General features: G+C 39.2%; 2 protein-coding genes across 4 annotated transcripts in view; both read left to right on the forward strand.

The window, feature by feature from the left end:
• The window catches only part of kremen1 (kringle containing transmembrane protein 1), a 63959-nt gene extending 57631 nt beyond the window's left edge, over positions 1-6328 (forward strand). Inside the window, exons 7-9 of one of the 3 annotated variants that reach the window (XM_014335692.2) lie at positions 940-1221; positions 1780-1864; positions 2513-6328. In XM_014335692.2, the coding sequence (XP_014191178.1) occupies positions 940-1221; positions 1780-1864; positions 2513-2672 (527 nt within the window). In that variant the 3' untranslated portion in view covers positions 2673-6328. The remainder of the gene's footprint in view (positions 1-939; positions 1222-1779; positions 1865-2512) is intronic. The other 2 variants (XM_005928895.3, XM_005928896.3) reach the window with 2 other exon arrangements.
• A 3021-nt stretch (positions 6329-9349) lies between these two features.
• On the forward strand, positions 9350-15861 carry coq5 (coenzyme Q5, methyltransferase). Its single transcript, XM_005928894.3, has 7 exons — positions 9350-9554; positions 11347-11496; positions 11585-11809; positions 13539-13645; positions 13808-13896; positions 14861-14972; positions 15401-15861. Exons 1-7 carry the CDS (start codon positions 9374-9376, stop codon positions 15500-15502), a joined length of 966 nt encoding a protein of 321 aa, XP_005928956.1. The 5' UTR covers positions 9350-9373; the 3' UTR covers positions 15503-15861.
• Positions 15862-17555: the final 1694 nt, after the last annotated feature.

Below are 17555 nucleotides of genomic sequence, written 5' to 3' on the forward strand. Positions count from 1 at the left end.
TCCCTGCTGTGTTGTTCTGCATTTAGTTGCTCCACCCTGCCCTCCTCTGGCTTTAAATGTAAGCACATGAATGGATGGGAAGGTCACAGAATTGAGCTGGTCATCAACTGAAAACTGGATATTGAAATCCCAGTGCTCTTCTGGCTATAGTGGTCCTGAATGAAATTAGTTTTTACCACAAAGAGCATGCAATCATTCTCCCTGACAAAAACTGATGCATTACCTAAAAACTGGGGGGAAAAGTGTCAGTTTACAGACAGGTGTGCTGTTATAATGTGGCAGGGAGCGATATTTTAACGTTTTTAACTCGTCGTGAGACAGAATGTGAGAGAGGAGATAAATATTGGCCACTGAGTCCATATTAATCCTGTCTGAGTTTATATCTTCTCCCTGAGGATGTGTTAGTTCGTTTCAGGTGCTGCAGTTTCTGCCACAGTTTAAAGACTTGTGTGTTAGGTTAACTGGTGATTGTCTGCCTCCTGTGGTGAAGTGGTAACCTGTCCTAGGTGTAATTTACCTCTTGACCAAAGTCATCTGGGTTGTATTCCAGCCTCCCCATGACCCAAGGTGGATAAGCAGTTAAGAAAAAGGATGGAAGTAATGTTGTTGTATTGTATTCATGCATTATTTTCTTTTGGGACTGAGAACTAGTTTTATTGCTGTTAAAGTTGACGTCTCTGCTTATACCTCAAGGACAGGACAATCATTTATGTCTGAATAGTTGGAAAGTTGCAGTTTTCTTTGGAAATGCCAGTGCTGTGAGACACTTCACATCAGAATTGAATATTCTTAGCACCACACCTGACAAAGTAATCTTTTAGTCACTGAAACAACCAGATCAACTTGGTGCTGTGGGATAGTAAGCTTTTGATTTGTTCCATGTCTCCACCTGATCGTTTAAGGAATAACATTCAACTGTCTGTTTCTTTTTCCCCCCAGCACTCCGAAGCCAGGACACTAGAACAATAGAGTCTGAAGGAGCGCTTCAAAGCCAGGACACCAGAACAATAGAGTCTGAACGAGATGACGAGGAGGAAAACGAAGACGTGTCTAGCACAGCAGGGCCCCAGCTGGCTGGCGGAGTCACAGAGAAATCTAACGGTACGACGAATGGACGTTCGTCCCAGATCCTCTACGTGATCACGTCCAGCCCCGGTAAACCGGAGCACAACATGCCAGGTCAGTGGGCTGGACGCGGCGAGACCACCGGCCACAGCGCTAGTATGTTAACATCCGTCGTACACTGCACTTACCGCGCCTCTCTCTGCCTCTGCTGGGATGCTGTTGGAGGTTTCTTAGCAAGAACTCCCACTTAGCATGACCTGGTTTCTCTGAAAGTTTGAAAATTGTTCTGGTTTGTTGAGATACTTCTAGAAGCTCTGGCCCAGAGTGACTCCCTATGATCAATTGAAGTAATGCCACATGACGCTTGTTTTCACTTGTCATTGTCTCAGAAGTCCCCGCTTTTCCCAATCAGCCATCTAGTCAACACTTTGCAGGGTGGACTGATGTGCTCTGCGCTTTTCTGCTTCCTCCAAATGTTATTCTTTCCAAGCCCTAATTCTTTTTCTCAAACAGCTAGCTGATAACAGATGTGCACTGATAATGTATCACCATTTCTTGACAATTAGCTGACTGAACTTCTCACAGGTGTAAGTTTGAATTAAGCAGCGCTTGAATAGTTCTTGACTTGCTAATCTCTTCAGTCTGCTGCGGTTTGTTTTAATTACCGTGATCGGATGTCTGATGTCTTGTTAATGTGCTCCGCTCTCTGTCTAGTGTGGACCATCTACGCTTTAGCAGCTCTCCTCATACTGACTGTCATCGCCATGGTAGCAAAGCTGCTGCTGCACGTCACAGTCAAGTAAGTATGAGGATGTTCGAGGCGTGGCGGATCAGCCAAGTATCACGTTTCTAAGCTTTTACCCGTACGCCACGATATTCATACCATACTGGTTGAAGATGAAAGAACAAGTCCTTATGTAAAGAATTTTTATCTGGAGCCGCAAAGTCTGTTTTTTCACTTTGACTAAAGCCAGAAATTTTCCGATCAAAGAATCTCCTAGCATCAACAGAACAGAAAATTGAAAAACAAGAAAACGACGTTGTTTAAACATTTTCTTCCAGTAGAACATAGTTTCCCTTTCCCTTCAGTGAAAACACAGAAACATTTATATAAAGATTTTTCCCCTGAAAATGGATCCATTTTCCTTAAAAAACGAATGCAATAAATTTAGTAAGTTTAAGTTAAAGCCAAGGTTTACCACTAATTACAATAATTTTGAGTCCAAAAATATTGAGGGCTTTTAAACAAGTACCCAAAAATTGTAAAAACCTACACAAGAGCTTTAGTACCACCGCTTTAATGGATCTGTCTGTGACATTAATCGAGGACACATTTGTGACTCTCTTTATTAATCTCTGTTCATTGTTTTCCATCTTTTCTCCTTTCCCCTCTCTTTTGTGCAATTCCTTTTCTTTGTCTTTACTTCGTCTTCATTTCTACTCTCAGGTCTCCAAACATCCCAACCGTCAGTGGTTCAGACACCTGCAGCCAGAGCACAGCGTCTTCTGAGCCTTGGATCATCCTGTACCGCCCCTCTACCATCTCCCTGTTCAAGAAGAAGCTAAAGAACCACCACGGTGACCTCAGCCCCCTGGTGGGCAACTAGTGCTCCTGCTGCGTCCTGCCATCTAACCAAACAGTACCGCCACCCGCCACTATTCTGTTCAAGGGCCGTCAGATGCCAGGCCCTCAGACAATGAAACTCTTTGAGGCGCTAAGCAAACAAGCCAACAACTGAGTGGCTAATGACAACTGACTGAGTGAATGCTACTAAATGGTCTGTGTGCCAAAGTGGCCACGCCCTCCTAACCTGCTCAGCACCGAAGAGGAGCGGGAGGGCAGGCAGGACTGTAAGACTCCACTCTTGGAGAGGAGAATAAAAGATTGGATAGAGGAAAATCTCAAAGATGCTTTTATCATACAAGAAGCTGTTTCCATCACCCATGGATGACCCTACCAATCAAGATACCTCCAAAAACCCCTCTGGACAGCAAGCTCACTAGTGAAAATATGACAAAGCTGGAGTGCAAAAACAAATCAGCTCAGTTCAGTTTCAGTGGCAGCCGAATCTTCATCAGCATCAACGAGAGGATGAAGAAACTGAGTCTTTAATACATATACACATATGACACATGCTGTAAAACTTCAGTTTTTTTAATAACTTAACTGCCTCATGCGGATGAACATTTTCAGCCAAAATCCAGAATCCTCCCATCCAAAGAGTTGTTTATTCATTTGTGTTCTTAATTCTGTATTCAAACTGCTAATATTTTTTTGTTGTTTTTTTTAAATATATGTTTTACGTGACACCTGGCTTGCTGAGGAAAGGGAAACAGGACGCGGAAATGTCACACGGAAGGTAGATATGACAGCACTTTGGGGACGAATCAGTCACCGCGAAATGAAAAGATCAGCGAGAAAGGGAGCTTGTTCGCCCACTCGTTCACTCAGCGCCCATGGATTTGTGTGGCGAGGAGAAGTAGCTAGCTGGCTGGGGGGGTGGGGGTTGGTGCAGTTTGCTCACAAACTGCCATTTAGGGAGGCTCGGGAAGATCTGAGGGCTTTTTCTGCTCGGTTGTGGGTGGGAGTCTTTCCGGTTTGATGCTGTTCAAGTGCCTTAAGGATCTCCTCTTCCCTTGACTCAGTTCCGCACATCTGTTTCTTTCACAAAGTGGACTGGTGTCCCTCACAAAAGTCTGCACTTCTTTAACAAATCCATGTAGATATGAAGAGTTTCATTCCAGAATAGGGTTTCCGCCACTTAAATGTCAAAAATGCCTCCCGGTCTTGTGCAGTGATTGAAAGCATTAATCTCAGACGGGATCTTTTACATTGTTTTTTTAACACGATTTTGTTGATGTCGATTTATTTTCTTTGACACACTTAGCCTTTTGGGATAGAACTCTTCATATAATGACAGACGAGGCTTTAAAAGGCTTTTTTTGTTTCTTATTTGTGTATCTTATGTGTAGTCTTGGACGTTTACTGAACATATTGTTCACATTATGTTGTCTTTTGATTACAGGGGGATGAATATTGTTGTATATTATGTAATTCAGTGTGGGAATGATGATATTTATGACTGCTCTTTCATTTTGTGTCTCGGCAAAGCATTTAAGCAACTTGTCAAAGTTCTTTTGTGTTACTTTAGCTCAAAGGTGGAGTGCTTTTTTAAAAAAAAAAAAATTCTAATCTTCGATACCAGTAAATTGTCTAAATTCTGCAGAACGCTGCAGACCTTCAAGCTTTTACTTGTCATATAGATTTCAGGCCAAAAGGTTGAGTGCGAACAATATAGTCAGACAGAAATATAACCAAAAGCACCCCAAGGTACTATCCACAAGCTGACAGAAGGTTTCCAGCTATAATGGTTTTCTGTGACATTTTAACTACTTGTGAAAGGTCAGAATCTACTAATGCACCAACGGCATAGTAATTGGCCTTTCCTGATGTGAGACTGGATGTTCAAGGTTTCTGCAGATGGCCGCTGAGTTATTTTCTCACTGGCAAGAAAAATAAAAAAGATCCTAACTTTGAAGCACTTAATTTTGGTTCAGCTTACAAGATGAAACGGTACTTAATCACTTACAGCTCTGTTTCAGTGAAAAGACAAAAAAAAGGAAAAAAAATACGCACTTGTACAGCAACCTGAGCACTTGAAAGAAAGGTTATATTTTATGCATGACACAGCATTACAGTGACATTCAAATCAAAAGATTTATGGTTTTCGAGAACTGAGACAGAATTTAATACCCGTAAAAAGATGAATAACTTTTGTTTCCCAATCAGAAGTTTTCTAAAATGTTACTCTCTGCTATGTTTTGCCTGTCCTCTCAACTGTAACTCATGTTAATTATTGCAAGACAAGAGCACATGCCCCTGGGTCTGTGATGTTCAGAGCTGACCAAGCGTAGAAAGAAGGGGAGAAACGGAGAGCAATGGGAAATTAATGCGCGTTCAAGTCAAACACAAGCTAACGAAATCTGACAGTTAAAATCTAACAAGGGCATATTTGTTTGGATAGCCTGGTGAATTATGCAAACTTCCATTTTCTGTCCGGTCCTCCAGTCAGTCGGAAAATTCCACGCCGTCTTCTGAGCGGTGGAAACAGTCTTTTTCTTGTCTCCAAAACTGTTTTTGTTGATATGAATGTCCTGTAGTGCTCGATAACATGAAAACAACACCAGAAGCCCTGAGTCATCACAAGAGGCCAAAACATTGTTTTCATCAAATTGTAAATAGCAAAATAGTGAAAATTTTAATTTATACAGTAAATTATTGTTATTTTGTATGTGAATGGGATATAATCTATCTTTTGTATAAGTGAAGTATCTTTGTAGTTTTATTTAATGTGTCCTGGTTGCAAAATAAACACTGTATGCATGTTTCTTATACCTGTGTTGTGCTTACTCTACTGTTTTCTTCTGCCCCAGCAGTACAGTTTATTTCATCATCAAACTCAATTTCTGATACCCGAGCTGCTGCAAAGCATATGGGCTGCAAATATCAGATCAAGCTAATCCCATTCTCCCCGTTTCCATTTGAAGTCTTTCTGTGCTTTGTGTGCGAAAATCAAAAGGTGCAGTGTGACTTTCTGAAGTCTACTTGCCTTGATTGGATTCAGGCTCGGGACATGTGTACAGACCTTCGCCTTTTCTTCCACAAAGCACAAAACTTATCAGAAATGCGAAATGACTCCCAGATTGTTTGGAGATGCATGCGCAAGAGTGAGGATTTGGAGTGCCATGTGTGAGCCATTGGCTCCACTGTGGGATGAGGTCAAGCATGCAACCTGCACATTTTAGAAGGAACAGCAGGAGTCCAGCTTTACAACTGGAAACACACTGCGAGGAAGAAAAATCCAAAAACAAAACCAAACACAGAGGGGCGTTTAATAAGCTGGAACAGTTGCGACATTTACAGCATTGATTTCTTAATTCATGAAAGGTGTTTCTGTTTTCCTTTCATCATTGCTCACTTTGAAACTGCTTAAAGCTTGGCTTTGCTGAAATCTGGATTGTATATTTGGTGGTTAGCCTCGTGCAACTTCATGGTAAAGTCATTCTCTCAGTGGTAAACGGGAACTGTCCTGTTTTTTTGACTATTGTTTGAGAGTAAGAAAAACCTCCTCTGAGGCTTCTGAATGAAGCAAATTTTAAAGCAAAACACCTGTGCACATAACAATAAGCAATTTTAAGACTATCAATGGTCTTAATATGCAAAGTCCTCTGGAGATCAGCAAGAACATTCCAATACATCAGACAAAAAAGCAATCTGTAGACAATCCTCTTACTCCCTCTACTGGTGATAAGATATCTAAATGAGCCTCGCCTTGATGCTTGGTACCAGCGGCATCCTTTTTGCTACTTGTGTGTAAAACAATCTTTCTACACCACAGATAATCTGAAATGTTGCTAAAATTGTTGGATGAATGTATTCATTGACAGTGGGTTTTTTTTCTCCCAATAGCCGTAGTGCAGATTAAACTTTATTATCGCTCCTCTGGGTCCCAATGAAAAGTCTCAGCCTAGTCAACAGACAAGGAAAAGAGACTTGAGTAAGCAGATCCCTCTGAACCCAAGTCGACCAGTAATTAAGACAACAATGGGACAAAAGGTGACAGTGTCTGGTTACTGTAAGGACGAGAAAGTGAGAAGAATAGGAGACAATACCTGCCACTTTCTGCACTCAGGGTACTGAAGTCAGGTTAATTTGCAGGGATGTAGCATTAGAGGGTAAAGGAGCTTGTCTCACTTGATAGATCTGAAAACAATCCCTGTGAAAGAAGTTGACTGGTCGTGGAGGAACCTGCCTGTTTGACCCACTTCACTCTGCAGTACTATCTCATGAACTTCAATGAACAGGTATGCTGGCTTGTTTAATGCTTTGCATATTTTTTATTCTTAAAACATTAAATCTCACAAAGTGCATTACAATAAAAGTGGTAGAACATCCAAACAAACAAATTTACCCAAAAGCAAGTTAAAAAATGGATTCGTAGCTGCTTTTTGAAAGAGATCACAGATCCACAGAACTCAGGCTCAGTGGGAGAGCGTTCCATACTGGGAGGCCACTGCTGCAAAAGCTCTGTCTCCTTTAGTCCTCGGCCTTAAATGCTGCACAGCCAGCAGGCCCCGATCACATGATCTGGGCATGTAAGGATGTAACGTTTTATGATGTAAGCTGGCGTTTGTCCATGGAGACCTCTAAGAGTCAAAACCAGAATTTTAAAGTGAACTCTAAAGTTAATGGGAAGCCAGTGCACCTTAAAGGTGTGACATGTAAGTACAAACAACCTGCAGACGAGCTTTAAGATTTCATAGGAGACGTGAACAATGAATTACAATCATCCAGACATGATGAAATAAAAGGATGATTTCCAATTTTCAGCTCAAAGCCCGACACAACTGAGCTCAACTTAACAATTTTCCCTAAATGATAGAAGCAAGAGTGAGACAGAGTGTCTAAAATGAAAGCTGACTCAAAACATACTCTGAAGTTCCTGATGAACTAGTCACCATTACTTTCTGCATAAATTTGTTGGGGGCACAAACAAGGACTTCTGTTTTCTCTCCATTAAGTTAGAGACAATTTTCAACCACTTTTAATAGAGTCTAAACACCTCTGCAAAATCTGCAGACTTAAAAGAGATGTATCACTGAATGCCATGTGCATAATGCCATGTGCATAACAGTGATAAGAGACAAACTTAAAAATGCTCAAAATGTGCTGAAGAAGGAATGAATATAAGAGAAACAATAGCGATCCCAAAACAGAACGTACAGTAGGCAAGAAGAGCTTAACTTAGGAGCAACAACAGAAAAGTAAAATATTACATTTCACCCCTGATGATTTATACAAAAAGTAATAAAAAACAATAACCAAGCCGATTTAGTAAAATCACTGATTCATCTGTTGAATGGATACTGCGAGGTTTAGTTCCCTGCCAAACTGACCTTTGAGAAAGGCCTAAAAACCTGAACCCGAACCAGCTCTTCGTATTTGTGTCTTCTTGGATAATAATATTTTCTCAGTGAATGAAATGAAATTATGATAAAGTTTTTTATTTAAAAATTTTGGTCACACAGTAATTGTTTGATTGCATAACGTCAACTATGAAACCCCCCTAATGGCCTTGCTAACCAGAACAATGTCATGAAACAAAAACAATAAAACAAGCTTTCAAATAAATTAAAATCTTGAGCTTTATAATATTTATCAAGTCTCTATATATTTTAGATTTAGACCACAACAATAACATTGAGATATTTCATCAGGAAAAGTGAATCAAATTCATAGCAAGGAGTTCCAACCTAAATACAACTTAAATAAAGTTTATTAGGCTTTTGTATAGTTATGAAAATGTTGCAAGCTAGATAGATAAATAGATACCACATATCCCCCACAACACATAATGGTGTGGGGGATATTTTCTTGGCACACTTTGGGCCCTTTAGTGCCACTGAGCATTGTTTAAAGAACAACAAAGCCTACCTGTGCATGGCTGGTGACCATGTCCATCCTTTTATGACCACAGTGGACTTGTCTTCTGCTTCCGGCAGCATAATGTGCCATATCATAAATCTCGGATCAACACTAGTTTCTTAAACATTACAATTACTTCATTTGTACTCAAATGCCCTCCACAGTCACCAGATCTTATCCCAGTGCTGCTCAATGAGTATTTTTGGGATAAAGTGGGAAAGGAGATTTACATCATAGTTGCGCAACAAACAAATCTGCATCAACTTTGTGATGCTGCTGTATCATGTATCATGTGGACCAAAATCTCTGATCAATGTTTGTAGCACCTTGTTGAATCTATGCCACATCTATGCCGGTGAGTGTATCATTGATTTTTACCTGCAGTTATGATTCTTATTTGAGTAATAATTTCCTTTTTTTAAGCAAGTAACCAAAAACATATCGTAGAGAAAAAAATATCTAATATCAAATATTTAATACACTGTACTACAAGGACACACTCTGATACAATATCCTTTCCATGAAAAAGGTTTAGCTGATACAATTTATACAATAAAGCAATTTGCATGGAGAACCCCACAGGACACTAAAATGCAGCTAAAGAGAAAATGTAGCCTGGCCAGCTACCATAAAAGTTTCCCTTCACCTGTGTTACATGAAAATTTCACAAAACCTGCATTAAACTATTATTATTATTATTATTATTATTATTATTATTATTATTACTAACGTATTTAGATTTTTGTAATATTGCTACTTAGAAAAAAAGACTACATTGTCGCCTACGAATGACGACATCCCGTGACATAACTGTCAGGCAACATGGCGGCGTCCGTGAGGTTGCTTGTCCGTCAAGCGATCCGACTTTCTCACAGAAACATCACCGTTACAGCCGCCGGGGTTTCTGCTCGGCCGTCCTGTCGATGTTTTAGCGAATCAGCCGAAGAAAGGAGTACGCATTTTGGTTTTGAGACCGTGTCGGAAGCAGAGAAGGCGAAAAGAGGTGAGCGACTGGAGCCAGTCTTCATATAAAAATCTCTCCATTTAATAGTTCGTTGCCTCTCTAGACATGTACAGACTTTGAAGCACGCGATATGAGGTCATTTTCGAGTCGTGAGGAACTGCTAGACAATTCGGCTAACCATTTATGTCTGAGGCAACATTCAGTGAACTTCTAAGTGTTTAAAGTGCGATGCCGTCAACTTTATTTATGATTATTTTCATAGTGACACCTTTAATATCCCACAGCATCCTGTCATACCAGCCCATATCCATTTCCTCCTTCATAACATTCATGAAGCTTCCCTGTGGTCTTCCTCTTGTCCTCCTGCCTGGGTGCTCCATATTTAACATCTTATACCCAGTATATTCATATTCATCATATTTCACATGTGCAGACATGGGATGTCTGCACATGTGAAACCATCCCAACCCTACCTACCTCTATAACTCTCCAAAATTCCAAAAAGTCTCCCAAACTTTTGACCTGGGCTGACTTAGCAGAGCAATTTTATCACAGTCAACTGGAACTAAACTAAAAACTGAAACTAGATGTGAAAACAAACTAAACTTTAAAAAAATGTAGAGGTAATGTCCTTAGTTTTAGTGTCTGTTAGTTTGGTAACTTGGCCTGCTAGTCACAGAAAGACGTGTTTATTGAGATGTCTACAATACTATGACACACTATGAGTTAGTCATAAGTTTTTATTGTAATATCTGCACTAATTTTCCTAAATCTTGCCTCTAATACATGCCTTTAATACAATAATAATTAAAGGACTAAAACTAACACTAACAACTAAATTAAAACTAAACATTTATTTTAAAAAAATTAAATAAAAACTAGACCTGAAACAAGGAAATCCACTTTGGAAAATGACTAAACTAAACTGAATTTAAAAACTAAAAGTTCAATGAAGAAAAAATCTGATTAGAAAATACAAAACTAACTATAATAACTCTGTAGCAGTCAGTAATTCCTGACTCCTTGTGCATTAGCTTGCCATATTAATGAGGGTAAAAATAAAAAATACACAAAATGACCTTCAATTCAATTCAATTTTATTTATATAGCGCCAAATCACAACAAAAGTCGCCTCAAGGCGCTTTATATTGTACAGTAGATCGCACAATAATAGATACAGAGAAAAGGAAAGTTTTAATCCTAATCTTAAAAGTAGAGATAGTGTCTGTCTCCCGAATCCAAACTGGAAGCTGGTTCCACAGAAGAGGGGCCTGAAAACTGAAGGCTCTGCCTCCCATTCTACTTTTAAATACTCTAGGAACAACAAGTAGGCCTGCAGAGTGAGAGCGAAGTGCTTTAATAGGGTGATATGGTACTACAAGGTCATTAAGATAAGATGGGACCTGATTATTTAAGACCTTGTATGTGAGGAGCAGGATTTTGAATTCAATTCTGGATTTAACAGGGAGCCAGTGAAGGGAGGCCAAAACAGGAGAAATCTGCTCTCTCTTTCTAGTCCCTGTCAGGACTCTTACAGCAAACCTTGAAGTGAAGAAGGAGGAACTCACTCACATTGAGCTGCTACATTATACCGAATAACTGTGACACACATACACACTAACGCTCTGCTTTCTAAACTTTTTGGGGATATTTTTTTATTTCATTTGCACAGATTACTGATATTTCATATATGGACTATTTTGCATTGTATCACTAAACCACTGTATCATGTCATATTTGATGTCCAGGGTAGCTATGATAATATTATAGGTTACGTTATAAATCCTACCCCTATTCTATGCCTCTTTCTTATTGTTTTTTTCTTTTTCAGTATATAAAGTTTTTGAGAATGTGGCACAGAAGTATGACATAATGAATGATGCCATGAGTTTGGGGATTCATCGACTGTGGAAGGACATGCTGCTGCATGCGATGCATCCCCAGCCTGGTGCTCGGCTCCTGGACGTGGCGGGTGGAACAGGTAAAACCGTTTGTGTGCGCTTCTGCGAAACATCAAACTGAAACATCTACTGGCAATACACATCTGTATTCCCTGTGATGATCTTCAGGTGACATTTCTTTCCGTTTCCTGGAGTACGTTCGCTTTCAGCGGGAGCGGCAACAGAGGCGGGCGGTACGCTTCGGCCAGACGCTGTCATTGCAGGACATTTCCAACAGCTACTCCACGATAGAGACGGACGGGCCCCGGGAGTCAACGGCTGTTGTCTGTGACATCAACAAAGAGATGCTCAAAGTGGGAAAGGAGAAGGCTGAGAGCTTGGGCATCACTGCTGGTAATCTTCTAAATGCAAAACTGCTTCAAGTGTCTTCAAGCTGGATACTCGGTCCCTGTGATTCTGTGCATGTACAGATCTCATCAGTAATAGTAGCCTTAGCCTCACTTTGGCTGAGTTGTTCTGAAGGAAACTGGCAATGTATGCTGTGTCACGTAGCCTCAGATGCATTATAACTGAGAAATCAACAGCTTTTCATTGATGAAAGCTGGCTTTGTGTCTGGCAGAAGGAGAACTAACCATTCAGAATCAAAAGGTTAATGTGGAAAATACTGTTTTTTAATTTAAGATGTGCAAAAGTGTCACTAATATGTCTATAACATATTGTCATCAGCCTGGAGATAATACTTGAAATGCCTACAGTCTGTGAGATTTCAGAAATGGCTCTTGTAGAAATGAGGTTTGGTGCACAGTTTCCAAAGGTCATACCTTCTGATTCATTGGGTCTGATGCATAGCAGCAGTTCCTCAAATATTCATTCAAATGTGGTCCTGGTAATAGCTAAAATAGTAGATCACATCACATATACAGATGAAGTTTTTGCTACCACAGCTCAATTAGATTTTCTCCTTTCTTGAAATCAGAAATGTCTGTTTGGGTTTGTTCTTCTCCGCAGTGATGCCAGTATTGAGTTGATCGTTGTGGTAGTTAAGCAAAAGTTTTGTTGTGGATCTGTGGAGCCCAATATAGGACAGATTCTATGCAATTCCACCAAAAAAAGACTGATGCCAGTGCCAAAATGTTTACCACTGCTGTGGTCCAAAATTGAACCTGGAGTTGTTAGTAGCTTTTGGGCTAAGTCACAATTAAAAAAACAAACAAAAAAAAATATCAATGATTCAGAGATTCTCTTCATCATTTCCTTCCCACAGAAATTCCCCTACCTTCTGCTTGTAACTCTACTTAATAATTGGTTCTCAAACCTGTCAAAATATCGTCTGGTTCTCAAAAGAAACCATGCAGAACTGGTAGAGCACCAGCAGTGACACTGTATTATGGGAAAAAGGAGTTGTTTGAGAACACTATCCAATCATTATACGTGTTTAATTGCAAGTTCCGATGCAAGGTGGTGATTCCTGAGATATTTATCCCACCTGCATCCTCTCTGGAGCCGGAACAGTTGAACACATCGTACAGACCAAACTTCTGCATCATACTGGTTGGTTTGTTACAAAAGGCAACTCGCTGTTATGTACAACTGCGTTTTGGAGCGTTTCCTTCACGTTGGTCGTCTTTCTTGTGGGACAGCCACAATTGCAGTGTATACCTGGCTTACGTCAGTGGAAAAAAGTTATTTGATTGTGAAATCTTGACAACAATGTCAACCTGACACCAGAGCGGAGGAGACGTATGCACGGAAATGTGTTTAAAGAAAAAAACCTGCGTTCACTGATATCAGATATAAGCATCCAGCTTTAGTGGTGGAAACACTGCAACTTGACTGTAAACACTTTTAGATCAAGTAAAACAAAATGTAAATTAAATTTGTGCCACTATTCAGCTTGAAACATTCTGCAAGTCATGGCGGTGGGAACGACACACAGGATACAGGAGATGCAAACAGTTTAATTATAAGTGTGGGAGATTTCTGTTCAGCCATGCATGACCCGAACAGATACACTGTAATTATGGCGGAGCTATTGGCATAAACTGTCACGAGGAATTGCAAACTGCCAATAACCCACAGAATTCATGCTTGTTTGCGTTTTCCTTTGTCACTTTGTATCAGGTCTATCATGGGTGGTTGGCGACGCAGAGGAACTGCCCTTTGATGACGACCAGTTCGATATATACACCATCGCCTTCGGCATTCGAAACGTTACTCATATAGATCAGGTAAGTTACTTTTCAAGGTCTTTTTAATTTCTGTTTCCAGTTAAATTTTATTTTTTTACTAATTTATTCTCAGTTTAAATAAGAGATGAATCCAGCAGCTGTGTTTTTAGAGTAACATTTTTTTGTGTCCTTTGACATTAAATTAATAACTGGCTGTTTCAGGCACTGCAGGAGGCTCTGCGGGTCCTGAAACCTGGCGGCAGGTTTATGTGCTTAGAGTTCAGCAAAGTGACAAATCCCCTGTTAGCAAGGTGAGGAGGAGATGATGGCCTTGAGTGCATATGTAATATAAATCAATACTGTAAAAGATAGTCTTGCTGAAATGTTCATTTTCTCTATAAGAGATGCTTTTATGGTTTTATAAGTTTATATAATGTGATGAATATTGCTTAATTGCAAGTCAGTTGACTTTTTCTGAAACTGCAGATGTAACAGACTAAATGAGCTCTTGCTGCCCTCTTCTGGTTCTCTTTAATATAGTATGCATGCACTTAAGTAGAAATGGAGTTTTGGGATATTTAAAAAGAAGTTGAGAATCATCAGCTGATCATTGATCAGTTTGACTTGCAGACTGTTGACTTAAAGTTCAACAGATTTCAACACAAAGTTAAATGAGGCACTAGAACTGTGATTGCATGTGATTTAGAGGTTTTAGTTTATTGAAAAGTATAAATACATGATATTCACAAATGAACTCTGGAAAATCATATAAATCATATAAATCAAGAGTAAAGGATAATGTTTATTAAACATCTGTGAAATAAATCTGGTCAAGTAACAGCAAGTAGCAGAGGGGTTTGTTAATCACACACACAATCACCCCTGCCCACACACCTGAGTAGCCCTCATCTCCCAGGCCACTCATGCATGGACTCTACTCAAACCAAGTCCTTGCACTACTTCCAATGATAGATACCCTGACTGCCATTAGGTATCAGGATTAAACGAGTGTCAGACCTCACACTGTTGCAGTGGGTCCTGGCTCCCCCCTGGTGACGAAAAAGCTCAGTCTCATATGGCGAGAGTATCGAGGCAGTTCCTGGAGGAAGTGATACTATTGAGTATCCCCATGCTTACCTGACATGATTTGGTGCATCCAATTCTGTCAGGCTGCACCTCAGACTGTCCAGGAGCTCAGTGAAATGTGTAATTATGGGAGTTATTTGAGACTAACACTGGGTTCTAGTTCTGAGAGATTCCCGTTTTCTTTTTCAGGCTTTATGATGCGTACAGTTTCCAGATAATCCCAGTGTTGGGAGAGGTTATTGCTGGAGACTGGAAGTCTTATCAGTATTTAGTAGAGAGCATCCGCAAGTTCCCCAGCCAGGTAAGGCAGATTTATGGTCTGTGTCTTGTTCCTGTCATTGCTGCGCTTACTTTGATTACAGTTCTCAATTTCAAGTTCCCTTCTTAGATCTTTCATTCACATATTTTTTTCTGAAAGAGAGAGATTTGATTCATGATAAATGGCGTGAATTTGTTTATCTGATTATTCAATTGTACTGGCACTGTTTGTCACATTTCTAAACCCTCTTTTAGTCTAAGAAAAAATTGACAGCATTTAAATGAGGTTACAGTGTCTTTAGTGCACATCAACTGATTGAATCTATATGCACAGTCACAGTATTAAAAATCCACTCTGGAAAAGAAACAGCTGAAGCTTGTTATGTATTCACACTGTACTGCTGTGTGCATGTCTGTCACTTTGTGGATTCACTGTTAGTCATTGGTCCCCTTGTTCTTTTTCCTCTGCAGGAGGAGTTCAAATCCATGATTGAAGATGCAGGTTTCTATTGTGTGCAATACTACAATTTCACAGGTGGAGTTGTGGCTCTTCACTCTGGTTTCAAGCTGTGAGATGCACTCCGAATGCCTTCTGTAAAATATCGAATAAGTAAAGTCAGTTTCAGGCTTCTCTGCAGTATGACTGTACAGATTTTTCAGACTTGAGTTTTCTAGCTTGAGGCTTCCATCTGCTCATTGCAGAATGACCAAAGGTCAGAGAACATTTATGAAATCCAGAGAAATTATTATGAAAACTGCTCTTAATAGATCTCACTGTATGTGTACTTGTACAAATGACAAGATGATTTTTTTTTTTTGGTAATGTGTTTTGGTGATGAATAAAAGCTAAAAAAGCTAATCATAATATCCGAATGGATTATTACCAAAGCTGCAAAAGGCATATTAATTACTCCTTATAATGAAGCTCTTAGAATTTAAACCACTGACTTTTTGCACAAAATAAGAAAACATTAATATAGAGTGCACATGATGAAAAGCAGGACACCACAACATTAGTTACTTGAATAAAACTGTATATTTTACATATCTTTATACACTTTAATTACAAAACTGTATGGTACTAAAGTTTTAAAATCAGTTTTTTGGTCAGAGAAGATTTAATCGTCTTTTGTGCAATTACCATGTATATACAAAGTCTCATGTTAGTGATTTTCCTCAAAATAAAAAGCAACTCAAACGTTCATACACTCGGAACATAAGACATGGCTTAAAGATAAATATATTAGTAAATAAATATTCAGAGAACATATTTCCATTTATGAAATGTGTTTGCTATACAGGTACAGAAATATACACAGATTGATTTCTAGCCTTTTTTTTTTAAAACATTTGTAATAGTAATGACAGAAAATAATTATATTCTTAAAAAATATTAATTTTTGTACACATTTTTTAATCTTAAGTGCTAGAAACAATAACAAAAACAAAAAAACTTAAATAGTGACTCAAGTACCCCAAAATGTTATATTTGCAGTAGGTACATATCTCTATGCAAAAGGCAAGATTAGATTCTCACTTGATTACAGCACTGGGTTAACTTATAAATAGGGTTATTTCAGGTTTTCCTCTGTGTAGAGAATGTGTATATTTCATAGAAACAGTATTAAAAACAGTCTGCAGGACAAACAGAAAGGCATGAATGACAAGCAATGATATCGCAAGTATGTATTATGCACAGCACGATTCAAACGGATACACTGCGGTACTTATAACTGCATCATTCAAAAAGAAAAGTCACAGTACAAATAAGGAACCCTTTTAAAAGATGAGTCTTTTCCAGCTACTTTCCTTTGGCCTTTTGATACATGCTAGAACCTTTAAAGATATTTAATAGAGCATGTTTCATTGTGGAAATCGGGTAAGTGACAAAAAAAATACACTTTTAAGGGCTTCCAAACATTAAGTAGAGTGCTACACTCTATGTTTGAATCTATTGACCCCGAGACACTCGCTCTGGTCTGAAGTTTAACGAAAACCTGTGCAGTGTCTAGATATTGCTACAAATAGCTTCCCAGCCCAGCATAAGGCTTGCCACGTTGCTCTGGCATCTCTCATACAGGTAGGCCACAACTGGACAGAAATGCAATGCATAAAACAAATTCTGTGTATTGACCAGTGTCAGCCTTGCATTCACATTTCTATGCAATTTTCTGTAGTTATACATAGCTTTTTTTTTTTCTCCATGGAGAAATGAGTGGGTCACAAATACCTAGAAAGACCCATTTCCCTGCTTGAAAACAGTTTAAAATAAAACAATCATGTCTTTCTGTTTTGGTATTGGTAGCTAAGTCCATGAAATCTACTTGACTTGGTGGATGAAGCTTTAAAGGCAGTGGTCATGTGCACAAATATGCAAAATGTATATGTAGATGCGGATAGTGTACTTATGTGTTTAAAAAAAAAAAAAAAAATCAGATTTCTAGAGCTGGCACATAAAAACAAAACTGAGTTGAGATTTTTTTAAAAACTGGGCCCAGATTGCAAACCCTTCATGGCAGCAGGAAGTCTTCAAATAGATGCCAATACCAACCCAATTGAATTTTCAGTTAACAACCTCCATCCATGTGTGTAGTATCATTTGTGGCCACAGGAATGAACTTAATAC

The sequence above is a fragment of the Haplochromis burtoni genome, unplaced genomic scaffold (assembly GCF_018398535.1).
Source record: "Haplochromis burtoni strain Fernald_Lab_line unplaced genomic scaffold, NCSU_Asbu1 Contig_111, whole genome shotgun sequence".
Taxonomy (NCBI): domain Eukaryota; kingdom Metazoa; phylum Chordata; class Actinopteri; order Cichliformes; family Cichlidae; genus Haplochromis; species Haplochromis burtoni.